This window comes from Diprion similis, chromosome 8 (assembly GCF_021155765.1).
Source record: "Diprion similis isolate iyDipSimi1 chromosome 8, iyDipSimi1.1, whole genome shotgun sequence".
Classification (NCBI taxonomy): Eukaryota; Metazoa; Arthropoda; class Insecta; order Hymenoptera; family Diprionidae; genus Diprion; species Diprion similis.
The window spans coordinates 5,686,454-5,704,269 of NC_060112.1; the positions used below are offsets into that span (position 1 = coordinate 5,686,454).

At 38.7% G+C, this 17,816-nt stretch overlaps 6 protein-coding genes across 8 annotated transcripts in view; 2 read left to right on the top strand and 4 right to left on the bottom strand.

Annotated features, from left to right (window-relative positions):
- Positions 1–1,727, bottom strand: part of LOC124409263 (tetraspanin-1) — a 29,615-nt gene extending 27,888 nt beyond the window's left edge. The window contains exon 1 of the mRNA XM_046886772.1: positions 1,723–1,727. The gene's annotated coding sequence lies outside the window, so the exon portion shown is untranslated. The remainder of the gene's footprint in view (positions 1–1,722) is intronic.
- LOC124409259 lies at positions 1–6,852 on the bottom strand. Its single transcript, XM_046886768.1, has 8 exons — positions 6,706–6,852; positions 4,999–5,346; positions 4,559–4,930; positions 4,079–4,256; positions 3,821–3,961; positions 3,564–3,721; positions 1,188–2,421; positions 1–1,101 (listed from the first exon to the last, which is right to left on the bottom strand). The coding sequence occupies exons 2-8, from the start codon at positions 5,341–5,343 to the stop codon at positions 377–379; spliced, it is 3,153 nt and encodes a 1,050-aa protein (XP_046742724.1). The 5' UTR covers positions 5,344–5,346; positions 6,706–6,852; the 3' UTR covers positions 1–376.
- The window catches only part of LOC124409264 (ubiquinol-cytochrome-c reductase complex assembly factor 1), a 17,391-nt gene continuing 6,422 nt past the window's right edge, over positions 6,848–17,816 (top strand). Inside the window, exons 1-6 of one of the 3 annotated variants that reach the window (XM_046886775.1) lie at positions 6,848–7,013; positions 7,174–7,389; positions 7,511–7,583; positions 7,673–7,839; positions 7,910–8,104; positions 8,182–8,284. In XM_046886775.1, coding sequence (XP_046742731.1) covers positions 6,978–7,013; positions 7,174–7,389; positions 7,511–7,583; positions 7,673–7,839; positions 7,910–8,104; positions 8,182–8,262 — 768 coding nt within the window. In that variant the 5' untranslated portion in view covers positions 6,848–6,977 and the 3' untranslated portion in view covers positions 8,263–8,284. Of the gene's footprint in view, positions 7,053–7,173; positions 7,390–7,510; positions 7,584–7,672; positions 7,840–7,909; positions 8,105–8,181; positions 8,401–17,816 lie in introns of those variants that run through there. The other 2 variants (XM_046886774.1, XM_046886776.1) reach the window with 2 other exon arrangements.
- LOC124409261 (sphingomyelin phosphodiesterase-like) lies at positions 8,418–11,652 on the bottom strand. The gene is made up of 8 exons (XM_046886769.1): positions 11,463–11,652; positions 11,041–11,351; positions 10,548–10,931; positions 10,307–10,479; positions 10,018–10,224; positions 9,062–9,413; positions 8,792–8,982; positions 8,418–8,715 (listed from the first exon to the last, which is right to left on the bottom strand). The coding sequence occupies exons 1-8, from the start codon at positions 11,545–11,547 to the stop codon at positions 8,580–8,582; spliced, it is 1,839 nt and encodes a 612-aa protein (XP_046742725.1). The 5' UTR covers positions 11,548–11,652; the 3' UTR covers positions 8,418–8,579.
- On the bottom strand, positions 12,318–14,945 carry LOC124409262 (60S ribosomal export protein NMD3). Its single transcript, XM_046886770.1, has 11 exons — positions 14,827–14,945; positions 14,572–14,706; positions 14,333–14,483; positions 14,103–14,237; positions 13,890–13,998; positions 13,641–13,791; positions 13,413–13,555; positions 13,191–13,342; positions 12,986–13,101; positions 12,717–12,899; positions 12,318–12,641 (listed from the first exon to the last, which is right to left on the bottom strand). Exons 1-11 carry the CDS (start codon positions 14,874–14,876, stop codon positions 12,446–12,448), a joined length of 1,521 nt encoding a protein of 506 aa, XP_046742726.1. The 5' UTR covers positions 14,877–14,945; the 3' UTR covers positions 12,318–12,445.
- The window catches only part of LOC124409265, a 19,091-nt gene continuing 17,763 nt past the window's right edge, over positions 16,489–17,816 (top strand). The window contains exons 1-3 of the mRNA XM_046886777.1: positions 16,489–16,711; positions 17,277–17,461; positions 17,576–17,772. Coding sequence (XP_046742733.1) covers positions 16,567–16,711; positions 17,277–17,461; positions 17,576–17,772 — 527 coding nt within the window. The 5' untranslated portion in view covers positions 16,489–16,566. The remainder of the gene's footprint in view (positions 16,712–17,276; positions 17,462–17,575; positions 17,773–17,816) is intronic.

Consider the following 17,816-nt stretch of genomic DNA (forward strand, 5'->3'; position numbering starts at 1 on the left):
TTTTCTTTAATGAATATCTATGTATGTATGTATGTACAACTACGAGGTTTTTAAAATTTTCCTTATCCCAAGTAGCTTCAGAAATCGTTACAGATCTCATATAATCTGTATCTGCATCTCGCCCTCTAAGTACAGCACTAAATCTATGTATAATATACCTTTGAAATCTTTGAAAAATTTGAGATAAATTTTGAAATCCTCAATATTATCCATGACAGCTGTAACGCTAGATTTGAAAGACCATTACTGGACTTTTCATAATTCTTAAGTAATGTAAATCATGTTTGAATATTTTTTTCTCCAAATCAAATGGTAAAATATTTATGCGCCGGAATGGAGATTATCAATAATTCTCAAAGCTCAGGAAAAATCAAATTTACTTTGGCGTGATAACTGGTGCGTTCGTCACTCCAACACTGTTCAATACTGCCAGTCCATCCGTGGGATGTAATCTGACCTCAGCCTGTCTCAGGGAAAATTTGTTGATGTAATTATTTATTTCGGCCTTTTTGCTGTGCACTAAAGACGATGGTTTACACGCTGATGATAATTTATGCACATCAGAAGCTTGTGTGGCTGATTCTGATTTGATCTCCGGATCGTTTTCGGTCTCTCCGGAAGATTGCTGCTGGTTTGATTGCTTCTTTTTGAATGTCTTCTGGGTTCCCGTTACTCCAGTAGCTTTGTGGATCGCAGATTCCTTGCGGATCACCTCAGTCAAGTCGTATATAAAATCCTCATTTACTGGCTTCACGCGATTTCGCGTCGGCCGCTTTTTCGGCTCCTTTGTACTCGAGTTATTGTTGCTCCTCTTCCAACTGTCCTCTGTGCTGTTCCTGGTATCCTCGTCACCGTTAATTTTGGTTGCTGAATCTGTAGCTTTCCAACTCTTGCTTTCTAATATTGTCCGATGGATTTCCGGGTCTGGTCTCGACTCCGGTTCGCCCTCCGCCGTGCCGAATATTACTTCCATTACCATTTTTCGAAGATCTGGATCCTTGTCAAGTCTGCTTTGCGTTTGCTGAGGTGTTTCTTCCTGGCTTGAATCACCACTTTCATCTTCGCGTTTGCTCGGATTTGGTTCTCGTGGTTGTTCTTTAGCTAGAAATAGAAGAAAATTTAGTCGGTTGTTAATAATAAACGGTTGGCATCAATCATATGAAGAATGACGAAATAAAGAATCAAACCTGCTTCAGTTTTGCTCTTGTCGACTGACTTTTCAATGTGCAATTTGATATCCTTTTCATCAGTTTTATCCTGCAGATACTCGACACTGTTGGAATTGCTTGTAAGTTCAACCACGTCAGCTTCCTTGGACGGCGGTGACGCGACTTCGATAATATCTGGTTCAGGATTACCTTCGCAAGAATTGGACAGATCCATCATAATTTGTTGGGCAAGAGCACTTTGATCAGGCGGGATCTGAATGACCATATCCGCAATAACGGCTCTATTGTTCTTGGCGTCGTGTACTTTGTTGCAATGTGCTACGCAATCGCACTTAACAAAACACTTGAAGTCACAAAGTCTGCAGCGGTATCGATTCCAACCTATGTGGATAGCCATGTGTCTCCTCAAATTTGTCATCGATGTAAATTTCCTATGACACGGCAAGCACTGTAGCTTTCGAACATTTGCAATCATCGCTATTCGATTCTCCATTATTTTCATGTGATCTGTGCTAAATGTCTGCTTTTCACTGCTCGGTGGCACCAATTTCACGGGATTTTCAATTTTGTTAGAAACAGTTGGAGATCCTGAGCTGTTTGATAAATCTTTTGAGGAATTTCTCAAGAGAGCTATTCTTCTCCTTTTGGGACCGAAGCTTATCGCGACCGTCCTGGATTCGTCCATGCTTGTAAATATAATTTCGGGGGAATCTGGAACTTTGTTGGCAAGTGCCAGTTCGTCGTCGGATGCGACTGCCCGATCTTTATTGAACAGAGAACTGGCAGTCAGAAATGAATCACTGTTCATTGAAATCTTGCCAAAATTATTCCCCATCATTTCCCAGTCGGCGTCGCTGATTCTGGAAACATTCTCTACTCGTATCGAAGTCTCGTTATTACTGATCAACTCCGAAGGTGATTCTTCAGAGCCCAAATTTGAGGTATCGACCAAATTCTGGATGCATGGTGATTCGGTATTTTGAGAAACCTGCTTCTCAGTACTTTGGGAACTTCTCACGGTGCGTTCAAGTGTGTTTTTATGTGACGGCTGGCTATCACTCGGTTGATCGATGGGCGACGGAGTTTTTTCTGATCTCTTCGCCTTGCTCGCTGTTGCTGCTTCGTTACAGGCAGCTATTCGCTTCTGACACGATTGCGAGTGAGAGATCAGCGCTGCTCTTCTGTCAAACCGCCGACCGCAACCGCCACAGCGCTGGAGCTCTAGATCAGACTCAAAATGGTCCATCCATTCCTGTAAACAAGAAATTGAAATTATTGGATAAAAAGTAATGTGTTAATTTTCGTCAATTACTAAGATACTGAAGTCAGGGTAGCTACCTAATTTAGTTTTGAAAATCCCATAACTTTTTCCTATTTCCTTGACCAAAACGAAGCTTTTTGTCATTTCTTAGTTCGATATGTCATATTTTGCAACGTTTCTTCAGTATTTTTAAAAACGTTGGGGTTAAAAAGACGGTTAATAAAAGACAGAGGGTTATGAGTGCTGGCGTATATGAAGTTCAGACCTTACATACACGTTCAAATTGTTATCATCTTTTTAAATAAATATTGATAATCGAAGAACGAGAGTGCTTGGAGCAATTAAAATCACGAACAGCTGGTTTGGATTAAGTAATAGTTGAAAATATAAAGAGCGCACTGAACACCATATTTAACAGAATTTATAAGAACTGAAAGTATTTGCTAAAGTTATCTAACATTTCTCACTTTTACAGATTTTCTACACGAGTGACTCATATGTCATAAATAACAGAAATGTATCCGTGGCAAAAATTCGTGGGCCCCTCCGTTTTTGGCCGAAAAAAGGTCTATCTTTGAAACGCTATAACTTTGCATGAATTACAAATAGAAAGTTGAATCAAAAACAATACCGAACTGAAAATCTTGACTTCTAGCTCTATTTTCTATATTCAGTCTATACGCATTTTTTTTTCAGTAATCCTATCTTTAATTTACTCATGTTAAATTTTTACTTGTTACTTGTTACATAGGATCAAAATTTTTCGGACTCTATTTCTTATGATATTGGACAACTTGGCGGAAAAAAATCGCCGACAAAGTTTGAAAAACACTGTTTTACGGGAAAAACTCTGAGATACAAAATGGTTATCTTGTAAACATGAAAAAAAATATGTTCCTTGCATATGACAGCCGAAGTCAAAGGTTGACTTTACAAATATGACATAAGTGACTTAAAGATAGGATGACTCGAGAACAAGTGCGTATAGACTAAATTTGGAAAATGGATCTTGAAGCCAAGATTTTCAGCTTCGGTATAGTTTTTGATTCAACTTTCTACTCACAATTAACGCAAAGTCACAGCGTTTCAAAAACACCAGGGCCCTTCGGTTGTTTTCACGAGTGTATATTCACCTGAGTAGTATTGCTTGTCTCCTGCAGCGACGTGCTCAAAGATTTTGTCATGGCATTTTCCTTTTCTATATCCTCAGCTCCAGTGGTTTCCTTGCGGAATGCCTTTTCCTGTATTTGAGCACGGAGTTTTCTCACCTGCTCATTTGATTTTCTGTGAACTGTAATTAAGGCTTTACATGTTGCTCCAATGCCGTATAATAAAATCCCTCGCAAATGAATGACAAAAAAACGAATCAGAATAAAAGTTCGATTTTTACCTTTGAAAAGGTGCCGATACACGCTCCAAGTATTTGCAAATGTACTATTACAGCAAGGACACGGATAACATTTTCGATACGAGACGTGCAACGACTTCATGTGGTAGGTCAACGTTTTCCTGGTGGCAAACTTTGCGTTACCTTGAATGAATGAAAAATATTACATGGGCTATAAATACGAGTTACATTTATCCCCGGTAGTTAACGTGCAATTCAAGGATTAGCACTGCTACGCAAAAGTTGAATCGCAACACTTACACACTGAGCACACCAAACTCTGAGGAGATTTTGACTCCACATTTTCCGCTTGCTCTTCATCGCTGCCGTATATCTGCAAGGGACTGTCGCTCTTCTCTAACAGATTTGTGTCCACGGTTTCACCTTTGGAATAAATGACTGCAGTATTGCATCCAATCATGTTTTGCAGCTCTATTATCTGCAAAAATCGAAAATACGCCTATTATCCAGATTGTTTCAGTTACTTTCTTTATTTGTTGATTTATTTATTAATTAACCAAGTTACATAATAACTCATACAATAGATTTTAAAAAATCCATCATACGCTTCGAGTTGCGAGCATCAGTACGCAGACTGGTGGTAGCAAAAAAAAAAATAAAATGTTTGTACAAAATATAAATAGAATACCTTGTCTTACATATATTATTTACAATCTCTACATCCCAATGCAAATTTTGATCCATTGTAATACTCAAGTCACCTGACTCTTCATTCCTTACCTGAGCTTTCATAAGATCGGCAGCTTGCAACGCCGACGACTGAGGAACAACATTTGCAGTCTGATAAACAGCATTTTTGCTTGTGTCTATCGGCTCAAGGATGATTTCCTGGTTCAACTTATTCATTTCAGGCTTGAGCTTCACTCGGCGATTTGGTAGCTTGGACCTCTTTGGTTCAGAGTTGAACTGCGACGAATCTTTGTCCTCCTCATCGCTTTGCTTTTTCTGAAGCATGTCGACGACAGATGTGAGATCTTTCTTTAATGTATCTCTGACAACCTGACTGCGAAGTATTCGAATGTTGTCGTCGTCTTCCTTGCATTTAGCATCCTCCGTCAATTCTGGATCGAACATAAAAGCACCCTCCGATATCTGTAAATGATACACTTTCAGTTTTTGAAACTTGATGTCGGTGAAACGGGAAAGATTGATTTACTCACGATGTGGTCATTGTGACTCCGTCTGAAAAGAGCGATATTAAATTTTTCCCTGCAGTAAACCCGCTTGTGCGATATAAAGTTGGCCAGACTTCTGAACAGACTGCGGCAGACTCTGCATTCATATACAACGTCGCATTCGTACGCTAGCATGCATTTCACCTCCTCACCACCGATTTCCAGCAATTTTGTAACTTGCAGCAAACTCGACACGCTGATGTCGATCGGCTTGCGCAACTGGGACAAGTCAGGATTGGAATTATCTGCAGATTCCTTATTTCCAAATTTCACCCTCCCAAATCTGCCGTTGTTCTTTTTTGTTTTGGTTCTCGGTTTCACAGACTTCATTTTCTTAAAGCATACAAACAACAGACAATGAAGAAAATGGCTGATATTTGAATTTGTGTCATATGCAATATGCCGATCAACACACTGTAGACTTCTTTGTCTATCAATTTGAATCTAGTCAAAGTTCACTAGAGGAAATAAATTATACCTTTTGATCATTTCTAATCCAACATATCTACTCACAATCATGTAATAATCCAATCTTAATTCCCATAAATTTCTCGACTTGACGGTTACGTTCAACTGCTTCTCAAATTTAAGAAATCATTTTCAATACCAATATTTGTAAGAGTAATAATTGCTGATAGTAATGATTACACCCTTACAAATAAGGGTAACAGAGCGACCAGAATTGGGTAGAACACCGACTGACCATTGACAAATGTAATTTAAAATGAGGTTTACAGCCGATGTCAAAACTCAACAAGGTCGTTGCAGAATCTGCAAATTTTCAACATGCAAATGCTATATCAAATCTTGCGCTGGTTCTCTAGACCTTGGATCTCTATTACATAGCCTTTGTTAACTGAAAATGATACTAAACAAAATATGTCGTAGAAAATGGCCGAAGTGTGAAAACATGTGGGAACCAAAATGCGGCTAAACATGTGATGACATTTTTCTGGAGTAATGTTAAGTCAGATGAAGTTTACCAAAGAGAAATAAAAAAGTCGTGTTAATTCTAACTCTAATTTTTCTATGCCAGAGCCAATTATGTTAGAAACTTGATGTCTTGACGGTTACGATGACTTATTTCTGGGCTTTGAAAAATTGTTTTTTTCTAAGGTTTGAAATGTTACATGAATCATCTACAGGATTGATCGACTTGCTGGAACATATCATGGAAAGTTGAAATCAAGAAGAATATTGGTCGACGTTGAATGCAATTAGCGGCAAATGTTTGCACACATCTTTATGGAAGCTAAATAAGGTCGATGTGATTCGAGACAGCAGGTGGAAAAAATGAGGTGTAGAATCGATACGTCGATCCTACATTTTTCCAGAGTGATCGGAAACTGAATTAAAAACATTCTGTGAAAAATGATAGAGTGGATTTAGTTACATGGATAAATGGGGTATGCCGACGAAAGAATAGTTAAAGTGCGGTGCGCTTGGAGCTGCAACCGGATTAATCAAGGGGTTGAAACTTATGTAAGAATTAGAATTTAGCAAAGAATCAAAGTGTGGTCGTTGCTGAGGATGTAATTCAATCCGAATCGAATGTAGTTGGTGAAAATCAAGAATCACCCCCTGATCAAGGGGGCTAAAAACATGGCATGTCTCTCCTTCATTTTAAACCATGAAAATCAATATTACGGTAGGAAAAAAAAGCGTATATCAATTAAAGGGGATTATATTTACCGTCGTGAAACCGTCCCAGGTCACTCCGTGAATAAATGTCTTATATATCGATGATATATTTTGTCGTAACGTGCGGTTTCACTCCTCGATAGCCTCCATTTTTAGACGAAGGTTCGGACGTTGCCCGTTTGCCGGAAATAAATGGGCAGCACCTTGGGCAAACGATCTTCATTGCGTGCAGAAGTGAAACAGCATCTCTGTATGAACATTTCTATCCCTGATTCGCACCGCGTAAGTTCTTGGATATCCCAGATTTAAACAGCTGACATACGATGAATTCCCTGTCGCGAAGAATTCTTCTGGCTCGGGTATGAATGACGGCTTCTTTTGTTACGATTAACCTACAATTATTCATTTATAGCTTTGCTGTTTTAGATATTCAAATGATTTTTATACACGTTATCTGATCTTTTGCTGACCCATTATATGCACATTTTTTCATATAAATTATAAATTTAATTTTACAAGGTCACATCTTCGCTTCTCGCTCCGAGGTCGAATCCGAGACAAATTACCCCGACGGTTTGTCACCTCGAATTTAATTACCGAACAGCTTCGACATCCACAGCGAACGAACAAAATCAAAACATATCGCAAGCCTCGGATATCCTGAGTGTCGATCCTAAGGATAGCTTCCTTGTGAGGATGATCAAGAAGTACAATCTATTTAATGTGGCTGAAAATGTAAGAATAAATTACATTTCCTGAATGTATTTATATCGGACTGACCATTCAATAATCGAACACAATTTTTACCTATTAACAAATCTTATTCTGATGAAATATGATGTTAATTGTTTTACAGAAAGTCAAATACAGCAGTTACCTAATGTATGAATCTATAGCAGACAGTATCAATTATGCTCAATTTTTCGAAGGTAAATGGGAATATGGACCATGTTTAAAAATAGCATTTCAAATATATGATATACCGCTGATGTTTATAATGATATTCTTTTATTTGCAGAATTTAATATGAAAGACACATATTATTCATGGTTTTTAATAACAGAGCTGCACGTATGGATGTTGATGACAAGATCGATGGCTGAAGAAGAATATGGTAGACTAGCTAGAAATACTGTAGTTGAGGCGATGTGGGGAGATGCCAATTGTAGAGCTAAGGAATTATGGGTGAGTTGAATAAAAGCAAGAGAAAATAAAGATTGTGAATTTGTTGATGTAATTCGAAATTTCCTCATAGAGTGAAAATCCAGCTGGCGTTAGGATGCATCTCAACGAATTGTCGGATCAATTCAACTGCGCTATAATCGGATACGACGAGGGAGTCAATGGGGATGACAAAGTATTGGCTGGAGCAATATGGCGAAGAATATTTCAATTAGAATGTAACGATCCCCTGCTTGTAGAGAAATTATTAATCTATGTCAGAAAGCAGGTATTTACGAATTATTAAATTTTTATAGTTAAATTGTTATTCTTCCATTGATGTTAATGATTAATGTATTGTTTCAGATGAAATATCTCGACAGTATGTCGAGAAAGGAGTTATTTGATAAACCTAAGATCAAGTGGGTGCCCCTCGAGGATCCTTAAATATGGGTGAAAATATCGCAAGGTATTTTCTTTTCAATATTACATGAATTTATACTTGTACAAAGTCGGAATACAATTGTATTCTTTCAACTGATTATTGTCAGTTGGCGTGTGTATATATATATATTTATATAATAGTACGTGATTACAAGGAATAACGGTGTCAAGTATATTTGCAACGATTAATATATTGATACGTGTACAGAAACTGTGAATGCCGAAATATTTGATATACAATCGTAGAAGTTATTATTCATTTCATTAATACCATGTTACCATCGCAGACCGATTATATACTGTAAATGAGTCTTTGCTTGTTAAGCCAAACTGGTGAAGTAATCACATTGAGTACTGTCGTCAGCAACCGCAGTAACAATCTTGCAGAGTTGATTAGTGAGGCAACTATCGCTGCAGCCGCTCTCCAGTCCCGGGTCGGATTGTTTCACAAAATGACTGTAGAATTAAAAGTAAGATAAATAACATAAATACACATTACAATTGATTACATCACTGTATAACCACTATTTACCCGTAGTAAGTTGAGATAATGGAACGATTGTTTGCCATTCGAAGCACCAAGTCATTCAATGAAGTCAGCGAGAGATCTTCAAGTCCGTACTGTTCTTTAAAAGAGTAAGACTTGAACCAGGCTGGATTTTTATCAGGTGTTTCATTGGCCAAAGTTAAATTGTAGATCCAAGTGTCAACATCTTCGATTCTCTGTGTGTTTAGATAAAAAATTGCGTTCGATCAATCTTTGTCCACTCGCACAATGAATACGACAAACAAGGGGACTCACATAGTTGTTGGCATTAACTGAGTAAACTTTGTAATTTGGATTGACGTCGCTGTACGTCGAGATACTGCCTCCATTCCAAGCCACTCTGATAGCTTCGGTTGTATTTTCCAAGTCATAGATAATACGGATCTCGTCATTGTGGCTGTGTCCATTAAACTCTGCCGGAATAATGTGGGCAAACCTGTTGATGATCTTTCGATACTCCCTTCCCCACGTGTATTGGCAAGAGCCAGTACCAGGAGGCACATGCGCCAGAATGTGAACAAACTCTCCATCTATTTCTGCTTGCAGAAGGGTATCGGCCAGCCATTTCAATTGACCACTCGGATCTTGCGGCTCGTACAAAAGCCACCTAAAGTCATACAATTTCTCACCTATTATTCATATGCATTCAGAAATCATTCAGGGGAGCATTCTATATATTGATAACGACAATATGGGTCTGTCATATCTTATGATAAAATTCTGCAATACGCTAAGTGAGCCATATTCAGTTTTAAAAGACCCCTTGCATCGTATTTTTTGCGGGACATCGATTTCTTGCAAAGTAACTAAAGTTTCGTAGCTTACGTTGAGTTTTTCGTACTCTTCTATTTGCGTAAGTGACAGTTCTTGCCACCATATTGTTTAGCCGCACCCCCAAATTCGTTCCCAATTAGATTTTATCTTAAACTTTTATTTTAAATTTCGATAAGTGCATTGGGTACGGTAACTTGAAATAATGAGGGTGCATTTCTCATAATTGCAAATTTTATAGGCAATTGAATTTCAATGATTTTCGTGCTATATATAGAGAACTCTTAGCACGAAAAATATCGTAACTGTTATTTTCAAACCATTGTATACGTTACATTTTTTGTGAAATTGGAAAAAAGGAATACAACCTTTTTTTGAACTAGTTAGATACATGATAATAAAAAGAAAATTTTAAAATAGGTTTCAGCCTAACTGCTTACCAGTTGTAAACGTAACAGATGTTGTTGTTCAGAGCTATGATTCTAAATCCCGTTTTCGGCGATAGTGTGTAATAACCGCCCTCCAGAATTGTGGAACGCGTTGACTCTGGCAACCATCCATATTGTATCCAAATATCCGCTGACAGCTCGTAAAGCCATGATGTGGACACCTCGTACTCATCGTCGGTGACATCGGAAGGTGCGAACCTGAAGACAGTGACAAGTAACTTCTGCCAAAGCCTGAACGAAAAGTCATAGAACTTAATTAGAGAGTTTTTTGAAATCTTACACGTTGGTCGGATTTGGCTCATGGTTTCCAAAAATAGGATAGACCGGTACGCTTCCAAAGGTTTCGTACAATTGCTTAAATGTTTTCTTTATGGACTCGATGTTACCTTCTCTGGTTGTCTCCCAAACTCCATGATCTATGATGTCTCCGGTAAAGTAAACATACTCTATCTCCTGGAGGGGATTAGATGAGTTTGCAACAATCTTATCATGCATATTAGATAAATCGGTTCAATTCTTACTTGTTCCTGACGCTTAATCTGGTCTAGCGTATCTGTGATAGCGTACCAAGGTGAATCACAATCGTTATAATCTCCCCAATAGCCAGCAACAGCTCCGCTTGTGTTTGTATCATTCTGACCTACACGGCAACATGTAGGTTCGTCACAGTACGCGTTACCATAAGCTTCGTAAACCGGATCATAATGAGGGTCAGATATTTGGACAATCCTGAATGTCTCTTCGGTTTCTTCTGATGATATGTGCACAGGTTCACTGTCATCAACTTCGACTGTCCATTCAAATTCCTCGTCTGTCAATGGGCAAGAACTACTTTGAAGCACTATGCCGCAAACAGATGCAGCAGCAAGGCTTGGCTTGTGATCGACAATATAGAACGCAATGGGCTGTAAATAAAAATAACCAGTTTAATTTTCAATGGTTTATGATTGTACAAAATTTTTATAGATAATAATTTTGATCATAAATTTATTGTTAATTTCTACAACTACTCACCGCGTTCAATTCTATAACTCCACGGCAAACGTCTTCCCCTTCAATGTTCAGATTGACACAAAGAGTGGTGATTGTACTTATGATCGTCTCCTCAGCCATTCCTATTTTACGGTAACCCATAATAACGTTGACTAGAGATGTGCATAATGTGCACGTAAGGGATGATCTTTGTTCGATATAATTGGTCAAATCAGTGCTCCGTTTCACAGTTGGAAAAGCCAAGTCGGCTAAGTACGCCTTAAGCTTTTCTGTAACGACTCCGGTCTTTGCCAATATATCAACTTCTTCCGTGATAGCTGCTACCAGCCTCTCTAGAACATTCAAAATTAGATTTAGAGGAAAAGTATGAAAGATTAATTAAATTGCTACTGATCGTTCATTTGTCGTACTATTAATTATTATTAAAGAAAATAATTGTTCACCTTCGGCAGTAGAAATGGTATTCGACATGACATTCTGTACGAAAAGGGTTGTTGCGACAGCAACGAAAACCCATGACAGCTTCATGTTGCCGGAGAAATGAGACACTCCCCAGAAACTATTATCAATATATAGGAAATCGAGTTTAACAATAACAATAACAACGATTACCAACAATTCAAGTGGGTGTGCGCGTAATACGGTTCACACTCTTTTCTGCTGATTTTACACAATATATCATGCTACATTCGCATGGAATTGTCAATTATTCTTGATAACACCGCCGGGTATTATGACGCCATGTTCACATATATTGATGATTATTTATTGATAATATACACCTGTTTGTGCAAAAACTTGATAGAGATTGATTATCAGTGTAAAAAATCTGTTTGTGTCACTCCAATGCTTCAATTTTTGATTGGAAATATTAACCACGTTTAAATCACTGATACTTGATGGTATCACTTGTCATGCTAGTACACGTGAATTTACAAGCACGTATCACATGCGTTTAATTCAAGAGTCTTAACGGGATAGGTAAAACTTGTTTTACATAAGTAGGATTACAAATTGACCTGATTAAATCGCTTATACATTAAACTCGTTTTTTGGACCGGTAAATTTCAGTGGGGGTCTTAAAATTAGCAGATACCAGTTTCGTATGGTTGAGTGTTATGTTTGTAACCCACTTTCCATGAACGTTCACAAATATATTTTCCTACTTCTGTAATATAAGAAAAAAGTAAGTTGGGTGCAATGTAGGAATCCTTCATTTTCACCGCTTGTCTCGACATTTTTATTCTGGCTACAAGAAAGTTATAAATTTGTTAACATAAGTAATGCTTAAATTTATGACTTATCTTGAAGAGAATTTATCAGCAAATATGAAAACAATATTTACTGATTTTCTTCAACATGTTTTAAAGTTGTCTGTATACCTGTAATACACATAAGTAAATAATAATATCTGTATTGCTATGGTTCATTGATAGACCTCAGCCATGTCGGTATCATCTATCACAAGATCGTCAAGCATTTCTTCGAGAGTAATTTGTGGAATGCTTGGATCTATTTCGTCTGTGTCTACGGGGATTTGCTTGCTGGTGTCTCGGAATATATTTATATTCTGTCTCATTTCTGGGTCTTCTTCCAATTCATCCAAGAACTCGTTGTAATCACTAGAAGTATAGTTCAATTCAATGCTCAAAAATCGTGTACCGTAATCTGAGTAATGAAAATAAAGAGGTTCATACTTGTTCTCCGTGCTCATGCTGACCACCTCTTCAGCCATGTGTTTCAGTTTCCACACTCTGGCTCGACGGCGTGCCAATTTATCGTGGCCATAGAACTTTTTCACTAGAATTACGTCAGGGATCAAATCTCCATCTAGTTTTTCGAAATTTGTATCATTTATGTTGCTGTCTCCTACTGCGTAGCTGAAATTCAAACATTATAGTGCAATAGTTGCAAAAATTTGCTCATCGTCTCAGGTGTAAAAATAATTGAGCTTGGATCAACATACCCGAGAGCAGAATCACCTGGTTTTAGGATGTATCCCAAATGCGTTCGCGTGTGAACAGTGTTCTCACTTATTCCAAGTTCTGAAGCTTTGACGAGCCAAACGTCAGATACAACATGCTGAATAGTGAATAAGGAAAGCGATAATTCAGAAACTAAATACGTAACGAGACTAATGAGGATTTCATGCACAACTCAATATATTTCACCTTATTAGATACTGCGCCTTGTCCAGGAAATATTTTTTTATCTTTCTCTTTTATCGGCTCAATATCCATCACCACGTACTCTGTAAGCTGCTTCGGGTTGCAGATACTGTTGAACGGATATCGCCAATATGTTGTGGCATTAATTTCTGCGACTGTTAAAATTTATTTAATTAATAGAACTGAATTATTTCCATTGAATGGTTTTTACTCAGTGTCACTTACTTTGTCCTGATGAAACATCCATGAGATGAATAACGTTGGTTGTTCTGTAAACAAGACAGATCGGACTGATGCTTCCCAAGTGATGTGTTAATTTCTTAGGCAGACACACCAGGCTGTCTTTCGATATGGGTACAATTTCTACACTGTAACAATAGGGAGTTTCATTTTTTTTCAAGTTCCACTATAAAGAAGAACTGCAATTTAGGTTAACAAAAACAATTGCTCTACCTGAATGTGAACTTGTAGTTATAAACGTTACTATGAATATCGTGTGAAATTAATTTCTTTGAGTGATGAGAGCGACAAGGCAATACTGCACCCAGGAAATCGACCATCTTTCGAGCTGCACTTTCATTGGCATAGTAAAAATCCAGACCATCTAAATGAAACGACATATTTTTCAATCAGGTTATCCAGTTCGTACGGAATGAGCAAGAGGTACATAAGAAGAGCATCATTAAATTTCCAGATTTTTACCGTGAATCGGCTTGATGCCCAATGTCTGATCATGAGCTTTGTGCTTCAAAATTAGCTGCTCTAAGTAGAAAAATGTTTTCTTATTTATCGCTTTTTGTCGCACTTGTACCTGGAATAAAAAACCTCTGTCCTTACTATTCGTACTTGCATCTGTGATTTAGTAAAGTCAAATATTCAAAATCTGAGTATATGTATATTAAACAATAAACCTACGGAGGCACGCCAGTAATCTTGGGCCTCACTGCGATGACAATCGTCACACATCTGATGATTGACTACGTATTCGACAACAAACACTTGTTGCAGAACAGTACCACCCATCACCTCTGCGTGAACAGTTAGTTTGACCTAATTTGAAAACATCACAAAGTGTATCACATATGTTTCTTCAAATGTAATTGAGATTTAACGTAATTGGTGTGTTGCTTATGAGCTATTCATACTTTAAGTCTCTTTGAGTGAGGTTCTGTCCAGATGAATCCAGCATCTATGAGTTTAACACGATTCAAACCCTTCAATTTCTTGAGACACAAAGATAGGAGCTCACGAGATTCCAACGCTGCGTGTATCCATTCAGCGGGAGGCTGCAAGTACCTGTTTATCATTTTTGTTTATTAATATTTTCTGATTTCATGGGATATACATGTGAATAACGTTGCAGTCACTTTGGTTGTTCTCTCACCTTTCGCATCCCTTGCAGAAATGCAGTGTCGCCTGTTTGGGGATACCATCGGTTATATCAATTCTTGTTCGCAAACAGGCGACACACATGTTGGCTGGGTTTGGTGAAATCGGCACTCCGCATTCACAGCATAAGCTACAAAAGAAGACGGCAATATTATAAATCTAGCAGGTTATTTTTCATGGCAAGAATTCAAAGCAACGAAAATACAACGAATGCTCATAACGTTATTGGTTAAGAAACCCTTTCACTCACATGTGTGCCGCGGTTTCTTTCGGCATAGCCGATTCTTCGATGTATTCCATTTTCAATCAAATAACTGGATCCGACCGCAACTGTCTTACAATGAGAACTCCAATATCCTTTTTATTTAACTGAAAGCAGTAAGTTGGAACAATCAAAACTTCACCAGCACGTGCTCGGTCATCGGACCACATTAGGCAGGTAACGTTCTGTTAGTACGAAGTGATGCCGCTAATTAGCCCGAAAATCGCAATGTTACCAAAAGTTGTTTTAGAGTTGCTCATCTACAAGCAATATGCCTATACCATTAGACATATGCTCCTATGCTCCAGTCTGTGCACTAAGTGTGTATATATATGTATATGTATATATTCACGGTCTTATGTATATTATCCCTGTGATATTATCATACCTGTACCATAGACTTCGAAAATCGTAAGGCTATCTCACTCTGACCAATGATTTGGTTCGAATGGTGTGTTCCGAAATATACTATCAATGGTGGGAGATTACCGAGAGAGAGAAAGCGCTAGTGAAAATGTAGAAGGAACGACAAGGAAGCGAGATAAACTATCGGGGGCCGGGATTACATTTTGGAACACGCCTGTGAAAACTGAAGAGACTTCTTGGAGGAATGCCGCGCAAGAACGCGAGCGCGACTGAGGCGTTCGTGTGGAGCCGTGGTCCGTAAGTAATTGTGAAAATATTCCCGGTTTCAAGAGAGTGAACCAAACTTAGAAAAGAAGATAAAGACGAGTTAAAAATTATTCGTCCGAGAAGTGCGTTGACACGAAGAGGTGTATATGTATTGTAAAATGCTGAGGGACATTGTCCTGCGTAGCGTATTGTTTGACAGTGAGTATAATACGCGTGTGCGACGAGCTTGTGATAAAAAGTAAATACGTAGAGCCAGTGATTAAGCTTGTCGCTATAACATTAGTGTGTCGTAATGATTACTGTACACTCGACGCGCGCTACGTCTTTTAAAATGATCGGTGCCCAGTTGGAAATGGTTGGGAGTACCTATGCTGGATTGTCAGCGAATTGCGACGAAGATGATGCAGTCTAGTTATACCACTGCTTCGATGCTCTGACTTGCGATGCTCACGGTTGTATAGTTTTTCTGGCATAGTCGTTGGTTTGCACTCCGCACACGCAGACGCGGTATCAACACAACACTATCGCCACCACACCAACAGCACACCACCTATAATCATCAGGGAGAGTTATAATCGCGGGTGTTCTATCAAACTCTGTACTACGAGAAAATAACTAAATACCCAAATTATCAAATCATTGACGGATACAAATAAATACTCAACATACGTAGAAAGTTACGAATTGTGTTGAATGCGTAAATATGAAGTGGTTTCAAGTGTTATTTGATTAGTGCGCGTCGGTGTTTTGACCCTCCCCCTCCTCCTCGTGTTGCCCCCTCTGTAACCCCTCCCCGCCCGCACCGCGACGCTCCACGAACACCTTCGCACCTCTCGTATGCGTGTGTAAGTGGTGTTAAATCCATCCGTGAATCGCGGACGTGCGTCGGTGAGGTTTTCGGTGAGTTTTATTACCGTGCGGAGGTGTTGGAGGTGCGTGGCCACCTGAAATCAAAACTCATGGTGAAATTGTAACGACGTTCGGTCCGTGCGAGCGTCCGAACAACACCGAAGGTCCTGATGTTGAGTCGACAGGCCGCCTAGCGTAGTACTCGAAGTACTCGACAGCTCGCGATCAAAGCAAGCGGCAGGAAAAATGGCGTCGGATAACGAAGCCTCCTGCGTTAGTGACCCAAATTTCGCGGTAATTTGCTCGTTCCTCGAGTGTTTTGGTAAATCATGCGGCATCGAGTACCCGGACATAGCCTTACTCCAGGAAATGGTAGAAAACGCCCAGGAAGGTGAGTACGCCCTGGTTTCGGTGTCAAACTTTGTTTTTCTAGGCCCTAAGGGACTCTCGCGATTTGACAAAAGTCGCTTAACGTGTATTTGCTTTGCCCTATTCGCTGTACCGCCTCTATGCGTGCGCATTTTTATCCCGCTTCCACGATCTTTACCTCAATGAAATTTTTTTGCCGCTTACTACGATTCATCTTTATCGCTTAGCGTGTATTTTTCAATCTGATACTGTTGACCGCGAAAATTGCCGCCTGTATTGACAGATGGATATTATTTTTTTTCACTTGTTTATTATTTTCTCATGTGCTGCCACCTCCCACTTATTTATGGTGAACATGTGACAGAAATCAGAACCAAAGCACACCACTTTTAATTTCACTTATCAATTGTTGTAATTGTTACTCATTCACGAATTACAAAATCTCTTAGCATCACTGGATGAAAATATTTGTTTTTATATTCATTACCAAGATCACAAAAAATACAAAAACTTTGGATCATCTGTGTACAGTCATTGAATTGAAACTTATAGAGAGAAATGATTCTAATCTGTGAGGGTTCTTACAGTACCACAACAGCTGATAGACCTGCATATAAAGCTGTTGAGAAAAACACGCAAGACTGTATCCGCAGAGAAATGGGAGCGAGCTCTAGTGAAATTTTGTCATACATATTCAAACCAAGATGGATGGGAGCTCGAGCGTTTTGGTTACAAGAAAGCTCGGATTGCTGTCAAATTGCGACTTCTGAAGGTAATTGATATGAAGTGTTTGAGAAATTTCATGTTCTCTAAGCTTGACGATCTTTTTTTCTTTCAAATCATATTCCCTGCTCTATTAATCAATTTTTATTAAATCGTTATACAGGTTCTCCTTGAGGCACAGTTTGACTTGAATCAAAGGTTCAAAAACGAAGTAAACAAGTTGGCTGCAAGCGAGTTGCGAGTAGAACCTCTTGGTCGAGATAAATCTGGCCTAGCTTACTGGTGTCAGTTGGACGAAGAATGTAACATAAGGGTTTACCGCGAGGATTTGGATGAGGAGAGCTGGCAGCTTGTTGCGAAGTAAGTAGTTTTCGCCAAGTCTAGTTGATTACGAGACAAATCTT